Source organism: Schistocerca americana, chromosome 1 (assembly GCF_021461395.2).
Source record: "Schistocerca americana isolate TAMUIC-IGC-003095 chromosome 1, iqSchAmer2.1, whole genome shotgun sequence".
Taxonomy (NCBI): Eukaryota; Metazoa; Arthropoda; class Insecta; order Orthoptera; family Acrididae; genus Schistocerca; species Schistocerca americana.
In genome coordinates, this window is record NC_060119.1 from 482223488 (window position 1) to 482241433 (window position 17946).

Below are 17946 nucleotides of genomic sequence, written 5' to 3' on the forward strand. Positions count from 1 at the left end.
GTACAAAATCCTGCAGCAGCAACGCTTTTTCAATTATGGACGGCTATAGAGGCAGCATGGCTCAATATTTCTGCAGGGGACTTCCAACGACTTCTCGAGTCCATGCCGCGTCCAGTTCTTGCACTACGCTGGGCAAAAGGAGTTCCGACACGATATTAGGAGAAATCCCATGACTTTTGTCTCCTCAGTGTATAACACTGCCTTGCGGTATTCCTGAAGCTACTCTTATTCTCCTTGATTTGACACCTGTTAACAACAACAATGCGTTGAGTTGTATCTGCCAGGAAGTTCTTAATCCAATCACTGAGTCGGTCAGATATTCCGTAAACTTGCGTTTTGTTCTCTTGGTAATAGCTCAGATCACAGAACTCTTTCCGAAAGTCAAGAAACACAGCTTCAACATGTGCGCCGTTATTTACAATCTATGAGATTTGGTCGATGAATGGAATAAGGTGAGTTTCAAAGAATCTCAGTTTTTGCAGAATCACTTTCAATCCCTATAGAGGAGATATTTATTCTTGAAAAAGATAATAAAACATGAGTGTATAAGGGATTCCATAATTTAACAACAAACAAAGGTCACTGATATAACGCTATAGTTCTGTGCATCTGTCTGCCGATAGTGCATCTAAGAGGACATAGATTGGCCGTCATAAATTATGCTTCTTACGTACTTAAGCGAAGCAGTCCCCTTTTTCCTCAGCGATAAGTGAATGAAACGGAAGTCAAATTTTTACACTTTCAGTTCAAAAATTTGATATTACCCGTTATGCAAAAATTGACATCGCTTGGACGTTTAAGGAGTGTAACTTCAAGTTCCCGTTTTTATCAGAGTCAAGGTTGTCAGACAGATGCATAATTTTTGGACTTCTGAAAAAGATTTGACTCAATATCTCACCAACGCTTATTATCGAAAGAGATCGTATCGGGTATGAAGCGAAATTTGTGACTTGACTGAGGATTACCTGATAGGAGGGACAAGGAATGTTACCTTGGATGGTGAGTCATCGAGGGAAGTAAAAGTATTTTCAACTATGGCATAGGTAAGTGTGCGGGACCCTTTCTGTTCATGTTGTTTATTAATGACCTTGCCGGTTTGACGTAGATGATGCAGGTATCTATAATGAAGTAGTTGCACAAAGATTCAGGCTGACATTAATAAGATTTTGAAGTGGTGCGAAGATTGTCAAGTTCAGAAATGTAAAATTATGTGCTCTAATAGAATTAATCTCTAATGGAATCCCGCTAATGAAATTACTTATAACAGTACTATAGTCTGCAAAAATAATCAATTCTGCTTCATGAATGTTCAGTGTAAGGTCGTTCACATACACACTGTCCATCCAAAAAGTTTTCAGACTGTTTTTTTTCCTGGCATATAAACGATGTTAATGCAGTAACTATGTTGGAAGCTGAAACTAACAACTGTAAACAACGGATTGCATTTGAACAGCCAGTTGTGGAAACTGGAAATTTGTGGTAAGGTCTTATGAGACCAAACTGCTGAGGTCATCGGTCCCTAAGCTTACAAACTACTTAATGTAACTTAAACTAACTTACGCTAAGGATATCACACACACACACACACACACACACACACACACACACACACACACATGCCCGAGGGGGGACTCGAACCTCCGACGGGGGAAGCCGCGGTTTTGAGGAGGCAGTGTTTTAAGAGTGGAGTACGAACGTAGTGTGTCAACATTGTTGTGTCACAATTCTCAATTGAGAAAGGTCGCTATTCAAGTGTTCAAAACATTCTCCAGAATTTTTTGAAGTGTGTGCAAAGTTTACTCCTCACACCGTGAATTCCGAAGAAAAACAACACCTCGTGCACGACTGCCGCGAATTGGTTGAAATGGAAAACGTAGGCAATTATATTCTAGAAAAAATCATCACGGGTGACGACACTGAATATTTTCACTACTAAAGCACTCACTCCGTCTTCAGGCCACGAGCGGCCTATCGGGACCATCTGACCGCCGTGTCATCCTCAGGGGAGGATGCGGATAGGAGGGGTGTGGGGTCAGCACACCGCTCTCCCGGCCGTTATGATAGTATTCTTGACCGAACCCGCTACTATTCGGTCGAGTAGCTCCTCAACTGGCATCACGAGGCTGAGTGCACCCCGAAAAATGGCAACAGCGCAAGGCGGCCTGGATGGTCACCCATCCAAGTGCCGACCACGCCCGACAGCGCTTAACTTCGGTGACTGCACGGGAACCGGTGCATCCACTGCAGCAAGGCCGTTGCCATTTTCAATACTAACTTACCAAAAACACAGAACTTCGCGTGAAAGGTCAACACTTTGATAACATAACCGACACTTTATTTTGTATTACACTGAGGGGACAAAAGTCATATCACGTCGTACTTTCTTTTGCTCGGCGTGCTGCAGCAAATCGACGTGGGATGGACTCAACAGGTCGTTGGAAATCCCTTGCAGAAATATTGAGCCATGCTGCCTCTACAGCCTACTATAATTGCGAAAGCGTTGCTGGTGCAGGATCCTGTGACGAACTGATCTCTCGATTATGTCCCGTAAATGTTCGATGGGATTCATGTCGGGCCAAACCATTCTCTCGAATTGTCCAGTATTTTCTTCTAACCAGTCGCGAACAATTGTGGCCGTGTGTGACATGGGAGCATTGTCATTGATCTATAAAAATGCCATGTATAGCCGAACGTAACCGTTTTCAGTCAATGATTAGTTCAGTTGAACCAAAGGACCCAGTCCATTCCATGCAAACACAGCCCACACCCTTATGGAACCACCACCAACTTTCACAGTGCCTTGTTGATAATTTGGGTCCACGGCCACGTGGGGTCTACCCCACACTCGAATCTACTATCAGTTCTTACCAACTGAAATCGGGTCACATCCAACCAACCCGCGTTTTCCAGTCATCTAGAGTCCAAACGATATGGTCACGAGCTCAGGTGAGGCGCTGCAGGCTGTTAGCAAAGACACACACACTTTGGTCGTCAGCGGCCGTAGCCCATTAACGCCAAATTTCGCCACCCTGTCCTGGCTGAAACGGTCGTCCTACGCCCCACATTGATTTCTGCCCAGCCTGTTAGCACTAGGGACTCTACGCAAACGCCGCTGCTCTCGGTCGTTAAGTGAAGACCGTCGGCGACTGCCCTGTCCGCAGTGAGAGGTCATGCTTGAAATCTGATATTCTCGGCACGCTCTTGACACTGTGGATCTCGGATTATTGAATTCTCTAACGATTTCCGGAATGGAATGTCCCATGCGTCTAGCTCCAACTACCAACCTGCGTTCAAAGACTGTTATCTCCCGTCGTACGACCATAGTCACGTTGGAAACTTTTTCACATGAATCACCTGAGTATAAATGACGGCTCCGCCAATGCCCTGCCCTTACATTGTGTGCGCGATACTACCGCCATCAGTATATATGCATATTGCTACCTCATGACTTTTGTCACCTAAGTGTAGTCCAGTCTGAACCTTTTGAGTGGACAGGAAATAAGTAAAAGGAGAGGAACCCTACGCTACAAGTGACACTATGTGTCGTTTTGGCAGGCGGTGGTGCGGCCGTCGTCAGGTGCGAGCAGCGTGCTGCTACCGGAGGCGCTGGCGCCAGGCTTCATCAACGGGCTGCTGTACGTGTACACGGGCGCGCGGCTGCCGCGCTCCGCGGACGCCACGGCTCGCATGCTGGGGCGTGCGGCGCTGCAGTTCACCAAGGCCAGCGACACCACGGGCGGCTTCCTCACGCTGCACCCCTGGCTGTCGTGGCTGGCGCCGCGCCTCTCCGGCTACCGGGACCACGTCCACAGCTCCGAGAAGATGCGTCTCTTCCTGGAGGTCAGCAGAGCTTCTCACAGCGACAGTTTACTCACGTAGCACATGCTACGAGGGTCCCTCGCTGTCATGTACCCACACCAAACTCCCAATTTCTACAAGGCGAAAATTAACCATTAGAACATTTTCTGACAGGGTGAAATATGCTGACATTAAAGGCAAGAAACTATATCCCGATTTCACTTTTGCCAGAATTCTGGAAAATTTTAGGAAAGGTGACTCACATACGGCTTCTTAACCATTTGACCACAAATGTAACAGGTAGTCAAAAAGTTTCTGTTCGAAGACCGCACGGTCCCGAGTCGATATTCCAATCAGGAAAAATCTCCTTGAGCATTGGGGCAATCATCCCACCAATGAACCAGGTTGAAGACACCCATTTGGTAAAAAAACTGCGTCATGCTGAACGAAGAAGTGCGTAACTGCCTGCTGCACATTCTCGTCCCACAGGAATCGTCGACCCGTCAAGGCTTTCTTTGAGGGACTGAGTGCGTGATAATCCCATGGGGAGGGATCACTTCTATAGGGCAGGTATTCGATTGTCTCCCACTTGAGTGAGAATGGCTTCCCAGATCGACTGGCGTCATGTGTCGAATCGTGACCAGCACGAAAGTTGGCGCACCATTCCACAATGACAGCTTTCGACAGATATGCTGCCCCATACACATTCTTCTTACAAGGCCAGTTTACTCACACAGCACATGTTACAAGAGTCCTGCGCTTTTAGAAGCCCCACGCCAGATTCCCAATTTATTTGACCCAAAAATTAGCCATATAGAAAGGGTATCAACTAAAGACGGATTTCACTTTTGCCAGAATTTTCGGAAATTTTGTAAAAGGTAATGCACAGTCAGCTTCTTAACCATCTGACCACAAATATAAGGGGCAATCACGAAGTTTCCATCCAACGGCAATACTGTCCAGAATCGCTATGCCAATCAGGAAAGATCGCCCTGAGCACAGGCGATCATCCCAGCAATGCACCAGATTGAAGACACCTGTTTGGTAAAAAGCCGCATCCTGCAGTGCATAGAGGTCCATAACTACCTGCTGCACATCCTCGTCTGACAGTAATGGTCGACCCTTTGAAGCCTTTTTAAGGGACTGAGGGCATAATTATCACATGGGGAGGGGTCGTAACTATAGGGCGAGTGCTCGAGTGTCTTCCACTTGAGTGAGGCTGCCCTCTCAGATCGACCGGCGTGCTCTGCCCAATCGTGACTAATCTTCCTCCCTTCCTTCCGATTTGTGAGATGCATGGAACTTGGTGCACCATTCCACAACTGTGGTTTTCGAAAGGCAAGCTGTCCCATACACATTCTTCATTCTCCGATAAACGTCCACTGGTGTTTGTCCTTTGGCAGCACATTGGTTTGGATACATTTGGTAATAGCGTTGCAACAGTTCACCTTTCCACATTTACTGCACACACATCGGAAAGCCACGAATACCACACTAGTCCCTTGCCTAAATGTCACTGCTTCGATACCTGCATCTGACTTGTGCTACGTTGCATATAGGCTGCAACAATGCATTCAAACGGAAACTTTTTGATCGCCCCTTATAATATACAGTCCAAACCACAGTTTGCATTTTTGAAAAGTTTGGGTACTGAGAAAGTCTACGTGATTCTTACAAACACTTAAAAACCTCCGAATGCTGTAACTGACACTCAGACAAGTGATTGGGAAAACCGCAAAAGTTGTTGACAAATGTTGAACAAGTCACTTCACCAGATGACGTACACCACCGCACAAGCAGCGGTTGAGGCTATCGGTCTGTCGCACCTGATCATCCCGACCCAAGTCAAGTATTCACGTCTGTGTGGCTCTGGGCCCCACGTGAGCGACTTTGGTGCGTGGAGCTCACGGTTAGAGTCTTGCGTCTGTCAGGTAGTATTTTCTGCATTGCATTGGACAGTTTTGTATTTATTGTGAGATAAGATTTATCATTTTACTTGCCAGTCCCGCTGATTTATTGCAAAGTACAGAACAACAAAAACCTCCCACACTGCGTCACAAGTAAATGAGTATCCTAACCGACTCATTACCAGAAGATGACCTACGTTTTCTTTACTGAATAATGTCTTTAAACAAAAAAAGAAGGGTCAAAAGGAAATAATCACAAAATAAGAACGGCTTTTACTTGGTTACAGTGAGGACAATAATTTTGTACATTAAATGTATACAGACAACCATCAAGTGTAGAATGGAATGACAACAATTAAAATTTGTGCTGGGCCGAGACTCTAGCTCGGGTTTTCCGCTTTTCCAAAAAAAAAAAAAAAAAAAAAAAGAAAATAAAATCCGTGCACGGCTCACAGCTAGACCCGAGCTTCCATATGTCGTTAACAATGCGTCTGCAACCTGTACTCGTACATCCATTATGTATATTCCTGACATGCTGTGGGGCGGCTGGTTGGAAAATTTACTGTTGTATAAATGTTTGAAAGTTCAAACACTTCCCGGCCGATTAACCATATGAGGGGTGGCGGGTGGAATTAATTGTTGTATAAATGTTCCTATTATTTATGCTGTTGTTTGCCGTTCTCAACACTGGCTCTCTAACTACAATATTGGCAACCAGAAAGTGATTAGCAAAACGTGAAGCCTGTAATTAGAATTCCTAGTGCCCACTTCATCTGAGAAACACACTTATAGCTGAAGCTTATAGCTCTGAGGAATTAGGAGATTGTCTGGGATTCATAATCAAAAACGATCGTGAAAAAAACTCTCTCTGTATTCTGAAAGTCACAGATGAAAAAATAGAAGAATCCACACAATCTAACTAACAGAGCAGTTCAGAGTCTAATGCGCTGATGCCACTATAACTGTCCAAATTAAATATTTACATGAATGCTCGCCATAATTTGATGAATATGCTCATCAAACGCCACGCTAAATAATGGTAGAATGTTTGTCCCGCGGCGGCACGTGAAAATACGACATACGCAAAATGAAGACATATCATTAAAGTCATCCCAGAATTAACACTTCACTCGAAAATGATTTCATGGTTACGCATATCTCGAGTAACTTAATACGGCATCCGAGGCTGTTTGTAGCAATGATACCGACGCGACGCGACTCCCGACACAGATGGCGTGCTATTCAGCGTCTGGAGAGAACTGGGGCCTTGCTTCCTCGCGCAGCGTTCTTATATATAAAGCCGCGGTGCGGACGGCTAAGGGAACGCCTGATCAAACCGGCTCTCCCGACTAGCCGCTGGGCTAGTAATGCACCACTTTAAGTTATTGAATAAGTCATAGCTTCTTTTGCTGATGGCCGACGAAGCTCTCAATTTAAATGTGCATTCAGCACACAGGTAAGTAATCATAATAAAAGTTTGACGTGGCTAAGTTAAATATTTTGGGCGAGAGAATTAATTTAATTACACTGCACGCAGTAGATGAGCTCTGAACTTGCCCTTTGGAGATACGCTGTCACTATAGTTTTATAGTTATTTTAATGAAACTTCTCATATCTTTATGGTTATAGCGGATCTCCATTCTACTTAAATATAAACATCCTAGCCTTATTTTATTAGCCTACTTAATCTATCTTGCTTCCTTAATTTTTAAGACAAAAACCAGAAAATTATGAATTTCAATTAAAATCTTAATTTGTGAGATCCAGAAGACTGTTTCTATTAAATAATTATGAAAAAGGAATCTAAATATAAATTTTTAAGTCTCTAGCTCTTTTCTGGTGCGCCAATGATTTTTACAGAAAAACGTCCAAATTTCGAAAATGGTTAAAGTTATCGAACTGATATTCAACACATATTAATTTAGTATTAATCCTGAGATGCTAGAACCGTTTCAGGTTATTAACTTGATTTTTAAAGTATTGCGCAACATGTATGACGTCAGAGCTAGTTACAGCGTACTGGCTGGCACACAATGGCGTGAGTAGGATGCTTCCCTACAATGCATACATAGCCAAAAGAGCTTTGCATCGTAATTTAGGATAACACAGGCACTGCAGTATCGTATTTATCCGCCGACATTTAAGTAAAATGTCTCACCTGTACGGGAACGTACATAATGGATGTTCGAGTACAGGTTGTAGACGCATGGTTGACATAATATGGAAATCTGGGTCTGGCCCTGAGTGGTGCACAGTAAGCCAAATGATACGGCGACCGCTCGCGATATGCGGGAAATCCGGGTTCGAGTCCCTGTCCGATACAAATTTACGTTGTTATCTTTACATTCTACAGCTGACGGTAGCGCATTTTCGCAATTGCTATTACATTTAATGACATCTTGGGTATTTAATCCTCTACTATTGGATCACTACCGGTTTCATCGCACTAAAAGCCACATCTTCAGGTGAATGTCTGTATAACAATAAATCAGAAGTAATAACAACCCTTAGATATACACCGGTATGGTAGATTATTATACGATTTTTAAAATTATTTTAAAACCTACTAAATCTTTTACATGAGAGTATCAAGATGTTAGTACCCACATAACTAAAACATTAGAGGGGAAAAGCTCGTAACCTTTTCACCTAACAATAGTTGTCCGTCAGAACATGCATGCATGTCCAAAGGAACTTTGTATGGTAATTCAGAATAACACAGGCACTGCAATATTGTATCGTAATAATTTTGTTACTTCTGTGTTTACAACAGATTACATTTACAAAAGGTGTTCGAAATTTTTACAGTTTGTATGAATGCAAGTATTGCATCGCTCAATCATCCCTTCACGCGAAAGACCAACCATTGCACGTGCGGCGAGGTACATCATCTGGTAATGTCATACGTTCAACGTTTTTCATCCATTTTTGGGATATTTCTCGACCTTTACGACCTCATGTGTCTTACGTTAAATTACTTGTCTCAGCGTCATCTACGTTGCTTTGGTTTTTTTTTAAACATTAATGAGAGTCATCCTGTATAGTGAGAATACACTTAATTTATTACATAATAAATGGTAAGTTGCAGTTCTCTGCTGAGATTAGTCAAAAGTAACTATGTACATCACATTATCCTTTTAAGGAAATTAGAATACTGTAGCAACGCGGGCAATGCTTTGAAGGTGTTCAAGTTATACCTCGTAAGCAAGAAACAAAGAGTGTCAGTAGGCAAACCAGTATCTTAAGCTATCAGTGATCAGCAGCTTGGGAATTAATTATGATTTCTGTCCCACATCGGTCCGTCTTAGGGCCATTATTTTTTCTTGTCTATAGTAATGATCTCTTACCAGTTACAGTGCCAGATGCAAAGAGGCTTTCTAATGATACAATAACTGAAATAAGTAGCAAGCTGAATACAGTTTTAGAAAGGACTGCTCGTGATATTATCATGTACATAAATAACTCACTGCCATCAACCTTTCAAAATATTCACTGCTCGCAGTTCATTACATGCACGAGGTTTCCAACCAGTATATTCATAAAGTATGAAGAAGAGCAAATAGAAAAGGATGACAGTGTAGAATTCCTGGGATTATAACGTCACAATAAATTTGTTTGGGAGAAGCATGCCACAGAACTGCTAAATAAGACAGAAATAAAACAGAATGGCTAAATAAGTCCAAATAGTTAAACATATCCTTATTTGGAATATGAATGTTATCATAGGTGACATAAAATTACAATAGGTAGATTACTTTGCTTACTTTATTTCCACAGTGACATTTGTTAGGCTACCATAATTTTTGGAGAGCTCTTCAACGCAAAGTAGAAGGTTGTTCAAAGAATTGGGCATACGACCTACTTCTTCTGAAATTTGCCATATATAACACATTTGTTTTTCCAACAAACAGCTCAGTTTACAAAATACTAGAACAAGAACAATCTACATAAAGAGTTAAAGGCTCTTACTTTAATCCAAAAAGGGACCCACATACTGGAACATCCATTTTTTCTGTTGCATGTATCGTTGTTATTCTTAATTTAAGTTTCAGTTCCGTACAAATTTTTTTCCTTCTCTGTTTTTCACATTCTTCCATTTTCTCTGTTCTTCCATTTTTGAACATATTTCCCGTTACTCATTAGGAAATGAAAAGAGAGGAAACAGTGATGGGAGAGACAAAGTGGCAGTGAAAGAGAGAGAGAGAGATGGATGAAGACAGCAACAGTGGGAGCCAAAGAGAGAGGAGATATTGATGGTCAGTGACAGACAGTGGACGTAAAAGACAAAGTGGGATGGACGGAGACAGAATCAGAGGGATCAAAAGAGAGAGGAGACAGTGGAAACAAAAAATACAACTCAGTAGAGACCATACATATAGGCTTAGACATCTAGACCCTCCCAGACCGACGTACTTTAACACGCAGGCATAGAGGAGGGCGCATTTTGAGCCGAAATTTGAAACACGTAGGTGCAGGGATAAAATAAGTTGGACAGCCAGAATTTTTGAGCTGCCGGGGTATGGTGGAGAGAGCGGGAGTAGGAAATAAAGACACAAGGAGAAAGAGTGAGTGAAAGAGGAGACAGTGGCGGTGGGGTGTACTGTATATCAATGGGAGAAAAAGAAGACTGTGGGCGAGAGACATACATGGATGTTATGTCCGCACTATAACACAACAAATATTCCGTGATAACCAAATTTATTTGACCTTCTGTCACTCAAAACAAAACTTAAGTTCGACTACACAACATTTCGCTGGCTGTAACGCCAAGGAGAACTCAGAGTCACTAGTAGAGAATACAAGTCCCAAACCACTGCCAACCAGTCGATACCGACGCGTCGCAAGTTTCCAGCCAGGGAGGCCACGGTACGGCTCGGTCGTCGTGAATCCTGCAGCCGGGTAGTAACACAGTCATCGGCGAAGATTGAACTGGTTAAACGGGTTCAGGGAGCTCGCTTAAATCCGCAGGTTCGGCCAATCAGAGTGTTGGTAGATGGCGCCCTTATACGGTTGCTCACTCTGGTGGCAAGGGCAGCGCCGCCAGGGTAATCCGTATCGATAGTGGTGTGTACGTTGCCGCTAGCCCCGCGACGACGCGTTCACTGGCGCCAGTTGTTGACATCGTGTGCGGCGCCAGCGGCACTCGCTGTGTGCCACGCGTGTTGTAGCACGCCGCGCCGAGTTGACGGCTGCTGTGCGGCGGCCGATACGACAATGGACAGTGGCAGTGAGTGGGAGATGTTGATTACGAAAGCTTAACGACAAAGAAAGACTCCGCAAAAGGATTTAGAATGTGCTGTGTTACAAGAGCGCGAATATGTTCACATACCAAAATTTTTGGTGACGAAGACGGAATGAATATTGAGGTAGTTGGTTCCCCACTTCTCTGTTAGGCTTTTAAAGAGGATGTAGATGTAGAGGACAATATTCGCTTCTGCTGTGCACCAGCAGGAGAATTTTTCAGCTATTATTATTAGACCACATTTTACATGTACATAGCAAGTTCGCACGGGAGATTAACTAGAAAACACTCTAATGTCCATTATATGTGGTCTGTTTGCTGTGGTCGGCCATAGTGCCGCTTTGATCGTAACTGCAGGGGCAGTTTTTATACGCAGGCCTGTTTTTATACACAGGCCTGTAATGTCACACTTAACGATACAGATAGTTTGAAAATAGACGCAGGTGTCCTAAACTAGTCACCACCATGAAATAAAAAAAGATATTTTTCATTGCAACTTCTGACACACCAACAGCCATTTATTTCAGTATTTTAGTTGAATCTGGTGATACTAGTGTTTTTAAAATCCCTATAAATGTGATAATAATTATGGACACGAATTTAGTGACAGAGCTTTCGACATGCTTTTGAGTGACTGACTAATTTTTAGAGTTCCTGGCAGATTAAAACTGTGTGCCGACCTGAAATTCTGACTCAAAACTTTGCCATTCACGGGCAGTGACTGAGCCAAAACAAGATCTGCCATCACAGCTTTACATACACCGTTATTGGGTCGTGAGTAGTGCCTGGGTAACTCAGCTGGTAAGGCAAGCTTCTGGGTTGAAGTCGTGGTCAAGCACACTGTTTTAATCTGCCAGGAACTTTCAAAACATCACATTCCACTGCAGAGCGAAAGATGCATTCTGGTAAGTAACTTTTGTTTGGTTACCGCTAATAATTATCCCATTGTTGAATCATAAATTTATTCAGCAGATGTGAATATTCACTTTTAGCTTCATACAAGTGTTGTACCAAAAGTATGGTTCCCATATTTTTTACAAATATGAAACATTGTTTAATGTTATTAATTTATACATCATTGAAAAGCTTACTCTTTTGTCTGTTTTTCAACACAGTCTCCATTTTTGCTCGCGGGGTAGCCGTGCAGTCTAGGCTTCCTTGCCACGCTTCGAGTGGCTACCCCCCATCAAAGGTCCGAGTCCTCCCTTGGTCATGGCTGTGTGTGTTGTCCTTAGCGTAAGTTAGTTTAAGTTAGATGAAGTAGTGTGTAAGCCTAGGGACCAATGACTTCAGCAAATTTCGAATTTTTTCCCATTGTTTTCGACATGTTTTTGAAGACAGTGCTCCAGCTTTTGTAGTCCTAAGTCAAAGAAGTCTCCCGCCAACCCTTTGAGGAAGCATGTGACCTCTGGTCGGACTTCATCGCCGCTCTTGAAGCATTTGCCTCCTAAGTCGTCCTTTAGTTTTGGGAAGAGTTGATAATCACTGGGAGCTAAGTCCGGGCCGTATGGGAGATGGGGCATAACAGTGCACCCTAATTCCTTCAAAAGCTCCTGTGTCTGACGAGCGATGTGGGGTCGAGCATTGTCGTGGAGAAGCATTATGCCCTCCATCAGTCGTCCTCTCTGGCGATTCTGGATTCCTCGCTGGAGTTTGGTCAGTGATTCTCAATATCTGTCTGAGTTTATTGTCTCAGGTTGCATGAAATCGATGAGGAATACCCCCTTCCGATCCCAAAACACAGTCGCCATAACCTTTCCTACCAACTGTGTTTGTTTGAATGTCTTTGGTGGCGGTGAACCGGAGTGACGCCACTGACGAAATTGTTGTTTTGTTTTGGGGGTGTAATGAAACACCCACGTTTCATGTCCCATGACGATAGAGTCCAACCACTTCTGCTTGTTGCTTCGCCCCTCACATTGCTGAAGAAACTTGCCAGCACAGTCAAGGCGTTGCTCGCTGTGTCCGTCAGTCAGCATCCGAGGAACCCAGCGAGCTCACACTCTGCGATAACCCAACGTTTCTGTTGAAGTTCTTTCAATTGTGCTATGGGAAGCTTCAGGAATGCGTTCTACAAGTTTGCGGATAGTGATCCTCCAATATTTGAGCAGCTCGCTGTTGATCTTCTGGACAATCACATCCGAAACTGGTGGTATTCTACTCTGTGTGACTTCCATGTGACTCTCAGCAAAAGCCCTGCACCATTTGCGGACTTGCTGAATGGACATGCACTCTTCACCATAAACCTGTCAGTTGCCGATGAATCCACAGGCGGTAACTTCCTTGCGTGGGGAAACCGGATTACTGCTCGAACCTCGCATTTGGCGGGAGCAGCGATCAACACTTCCATCTCTGACAGCACTGAGCGACGTAGCGAATCGCGGACGGGCGGGCTCAAGAGTGGGAGAACCACTGCACACGGCTTTGTTGTCGGATTTAGCGTAGCAGCTTCCCTCGAGCCTGTAGCTCATTGGGAACCATACTTTTGGTACGACTCTCGTACTTAATGTGATATTTTATCGTCTGACTGAGGCTTCTTATTATTTCACCTTTCTTCTCACTCTGGTTTACATTGTAATTTGTATGTTTCGCATTTACGCAGCAATCTATTGAAGAACACAAGAAGACGTACTCCGACGAATACATGCGGGACTTCATCGACTCATACCTGCGGGAAATTGAAGAGCGAGAGAAGATTGGAGAACCGACAGCGTTTACCTGTAAGTCGGGATAGACTTTGTTACCTCACTGCAGTCGTCCCGCCCCTAGATGACATGGATGGCAGGCGGTATTTTATGTGCTTGCGTCTTTTTCTCGAAGAACCTCACAGGAGGTGCATATTAGGGTTGCCAACTTCTATAGCGTCCCAGAACGAGACTTCAATGACAACTCCAAATTTTTACACCGATCAGCTGTTATTTTATTAAGGGAAGGACATGCTCTACGCATTAACCAGAAAACAAATGCTAATCAGTTTAGTCTAAAATGCTGTATTGAGAACTCTGAATGTATAAACGCTTACAAAACACTGAAGAATTTAAACACTGTACAGTAATATACATCTTTATCATGAGGCTAACCTCTGACAAATAGTATTCACCTATTTCTTTAGGTTTAGTCAACAGTTTCTTGTCATTCGTAACAATTTCAAAACATACTAACAACTGTAATTGTACGCGCATTTCACCTTGAAAGAATTGTTCTTGACGCTTCCTAGTCAAGGACACTTCTTTTCCATCTTTGCAGGTAAACACATAGTCGTTTAATTCGTTTATAAGGCGAATTACACATTATTACTTCGATGTTAATCGTATTCGGATACCAAACAACTAATGTCGAGTGGCGACCGTTGACGATCGACGTCTGTTGTCTACAGGTAATCACCGTTGATTCATAGTTGCAGTCAGTATTGACTTGTTTAAATAAAATTGCTGTCGCAACTTCTCAAACTCATTTGGCTTAGGCTACAATTTAAGTAAGGCAAATTGAAACTGAAATGCGCTGTACAAATAATGTGATGTACTGTACCGCATTCTGACAAACGTGTTATAAGACAAATTCATACTTCGGTACGTTGTTCAGCGACATACAGGCGTAAAATTAACCTGATTTCGACAACTGATTTACAAAAATAACATAAATTAGCTGAGAAATAGTAAAAAAGGGGATTTTAGCATCTCATACAAGTTACATACAGGACAATTTTTTTTATTCTCAAACACAGGAAATCCTTATTATGCGGGACGGTTGGTGTCAGTCTGCTGGCTGGTTCGTTACAGCCTATCACTACTTCATGTCATATTTCGATCCCAGACACTGCTTACATTTTGAATAAAAATTTTAAGCAATGGCGGCCCAAGATTTTCAGTATAAGGAATCACCCTGGTCCTTCCAGCTCCCTCATCAAAGAGGGCGGGAAAGTGGATAGAGATCAGAGCACCCTCTTGCTCTTGGGGTGGGATACTGCCACTAAAGACTGAAGAATCAGCTATGGTCAACGGCATGACGATGCAGAGGGCAATGGAAACCACTGCATTAAAGACACATGATGTTTATCCACAGGAAATTTGACCTGTAATTCTACTAACTAAGAAATTAGTGCTTGTCTAGTGTGTAAGTGTTGATATTTACTAGTCTGGTCTGAACTAGCTTCTCCCCACGCCATATTCGGGCATCATTCGAAAAGAGGCAAAATCGCGACTCGTGGACCACACCACGCCCATCCAGTCAGATGCTGTCCAGTTTCTGTGTTGTTTGGCCCACTGAAAGCGTGCAGCTGTAAGTGCCGTTGTGAGACAAGCCATTCTGAAAAGTACCCGGCTGCTCCCTATCGTCAACAGCACGTCAGGCTACACCGTATCGTTTGTGAATTGTTACGAGCTTCTAATAACTAGAAGTGACTTGATATCATTTAGTGCGTGCACTTTAGTCTAAATTCTCAAATTTCTGGCATGTCTGTGTATCTAGTAGCTATACTACCGTTATTTTAATACGAGGATGAGTCAAATGAAAAACTTAAAAATTTTTTTAAATATTATTTATTGTGCATAAGTGGTAGAAAGCTGTATTACTTTCCAACATAATCTCCCCCACGCTCAATGCAAGTCCTCCAGCACTTACAAAGTGTATAAATTCTCTTTAGAAAAAAATTATTTTGGTAGTCCGCGCAACCACTCATGCACCGCATGGCGTACCTCTTCATCAGAACGGAACTTCTTTCCTTCCATTGCGTCTTTGCGTGGTCCAAACATATGGAAATCACTTGCGGCAAGGTCTGGTGAGTATGGTGGATGAGGAAGACTCAAAATGCAGGTCTGTGATTGTTGCAACTGTTGTACGGGGCCGGCCGCGGTGGTCTCGCGGTTAAGGCGCTCAGTCCGGAACCGCGCGACTGCTACGGTCGCAGGTTCGAATCCTGCCTCGGGCATGGATGTGTGTGATGTCCTTAGGTTAGTTAGGTTTCAGTAGTTCTAAGTTCTAGGGGACTGATGACCACAGATGTTAAGTCCCATAGTGCTCAGAGCCATTTGAACAATTTTGGTGTACTGGCAGTGTGGGGACTTGCATTGTCATGTTGCAAACGAACACCTGCTGACAGCAATCCACGTCGCTTTGATTTGATTGCAGGCCGCAGATGATTTTTTAGGAGATCTGTGTATGATGCACTGGCGACAGTGGTCCCTCTAGGCATGTAATGCTCCAAAATGACGCCTTTTTCGTCCTAAAAGAGAGTCAGCATTACCTTCCCTGCTGATGGTTCTGTTCGAAACTTCTTTGGTTTTGGTAACGAGGAATGGCGCCATTCCTTGCTCGCTCTCTTCGTTTCCGGTTGGTGGAAGTGAACCCAGGTTTCGTCCCCAGTAACGATTCTTGCAAGGAAGCCATCACATTCTCGTTCAAAGCGCCGAAGAAGTTCTTCATATGCATCAACACATCGTTCTCTCATTTCAGGAGTCAGCTGCCGTGGCACCCATCTTGTAGACACTTTATGAAACTGGAGCACATCATGCACAATGTGGGGTGCTGACACATGACTAATCTTTAAACATGCTGCAATGTCATTCAGTGTCACTCGGCGGTTTTCCTTCACTATGGCTTCAACTGCTGCAAAGTTCTGTGGAGTCACAACTCGTTGTGCCTGACCTGGACGAGGAGCATCTTCCACTGAAGTCACACCATTTGTGAACTTCCTACTCCATTCGTAGCTTGCTGCTGTAACAAACATGCATCACTGTACTGAACATTCGTCGATGAATTTCAATAGGTTTCACACCTTCACTACGCAAAAACCGAATAACAGAACGCTGTTCTTCCCTGGTGCAAGTCGCAAGTCGGGCGGCCATCTTTATATTGATACTGCGACGTTACAGTATGCTGCCACCTACAGGCCATACTGCAGGCTGTTTGTAGCACGCTTACCAACTTACAGGATAACGGAACGAAATTTCGATTTATTATTAAAAATTTAAGGTTTTCATTTGAATCACCCTCGTAACTGTGCACCTGTGTATTTTATTCTGTAGACTAATGTCTACTAACGTACTCTAAGGTTTCTTGCATAAATTTTAGTGCATGTCTTTATATGAAGCAACTTTCTCGGGTAGCTTCCGGCTGCCGGACTGTCGGACAATATTCTCTTTTGCGAGGATATTTCTCAGTCACTCCTGATAATTTTTTTCTTTTTTTTTCTTTTTTGAAATCTTATTCAGTTTCTTTACACAGTAAAATATGACTAGGAGCTGTGTTTGCTGTGGGCGGACACAAGGAGAGTTGGGTCCTGTCTGTAAACAGCTGAAATCTGCTTTGACCACGGTCGACAGACTTCTGGTTAGTGCTCAAAACTGCGGCGACGTCGGGCACCTGTGCCGAGACATGCGCCACCTTTGGTGCCTTTGGAATTCGCTGATGGTCTGGCTATCGCTGCGTCTTCCGACACACAATATCTGACCAGTCCCTTTTCACTCCAGAAGAAGTGACGGACAGTGGTGGGTTCACATATCACTCGGCAGAGTACTAAAGAAGGGGCACACTTAACGGCTGGCTCCTTAAAATTTAAAAACAAGTGCGAGCTGCTACCCAGTGTTGATAATACTTCTGACGCGGTACAGGTTCCTTTACTGTTCGGTCAGCGGCCGATTTTTCTGCCCAGTCCAAACAAGTGCAGAGGGCGCATGGGAGCTGTAACGTCAGGCGGGTAATGGACCTCCTCAGGAAAACAGCACACAGGGGAGGAAATAATTGCCAGTGTGCACCTGGTGCGTTTGCCGGAGGGTCTCGTCCAAGACGTTGAGGAGACCCTGCCAGCGGCTATCGAGCGGCTCGGTGCAACCGGCTGCAAATAGTGGCACATGACGGCATGAATAAGACCTGCAGCTTGAGTTCTGAAGTCATCCCTGGTTCCTTTCGGCAGATGGCTGATTTGGTGAAGGCAGCAAAGATCGCACTGGGGGTGGAGTCTAAGCTCACTATTTGTTGCATCGTAGTCAAATCAGTCACATC

The 17946-nt window shown here is 43.7% G+C and overlaps 1 protein-coding gene across 1 annotated transcript in view; it reads left to right on the forward strand.

Annotated features, from left to right (window-relative positions):
• Positions 1-17946, forward strand: part of LOC124624097 (probable cytochrome P450 304a1) — a 148741-nt gene that overhangs the window by 99063 nt on the left and 31732 nt on the right. Inside the window, exons 4-5 of the mRNA XM_047149085.1 lie at positions 3556-3840; positions 13550-13667. Coding sequence (XP_047005041.1) covers positions 3556-3840; positions 13550-13667 — 403 coding nt within the window. The remainder of the gene's footprint in view (positions 1-3555; positions 3841-13549; positions 13668-17946) is intronic.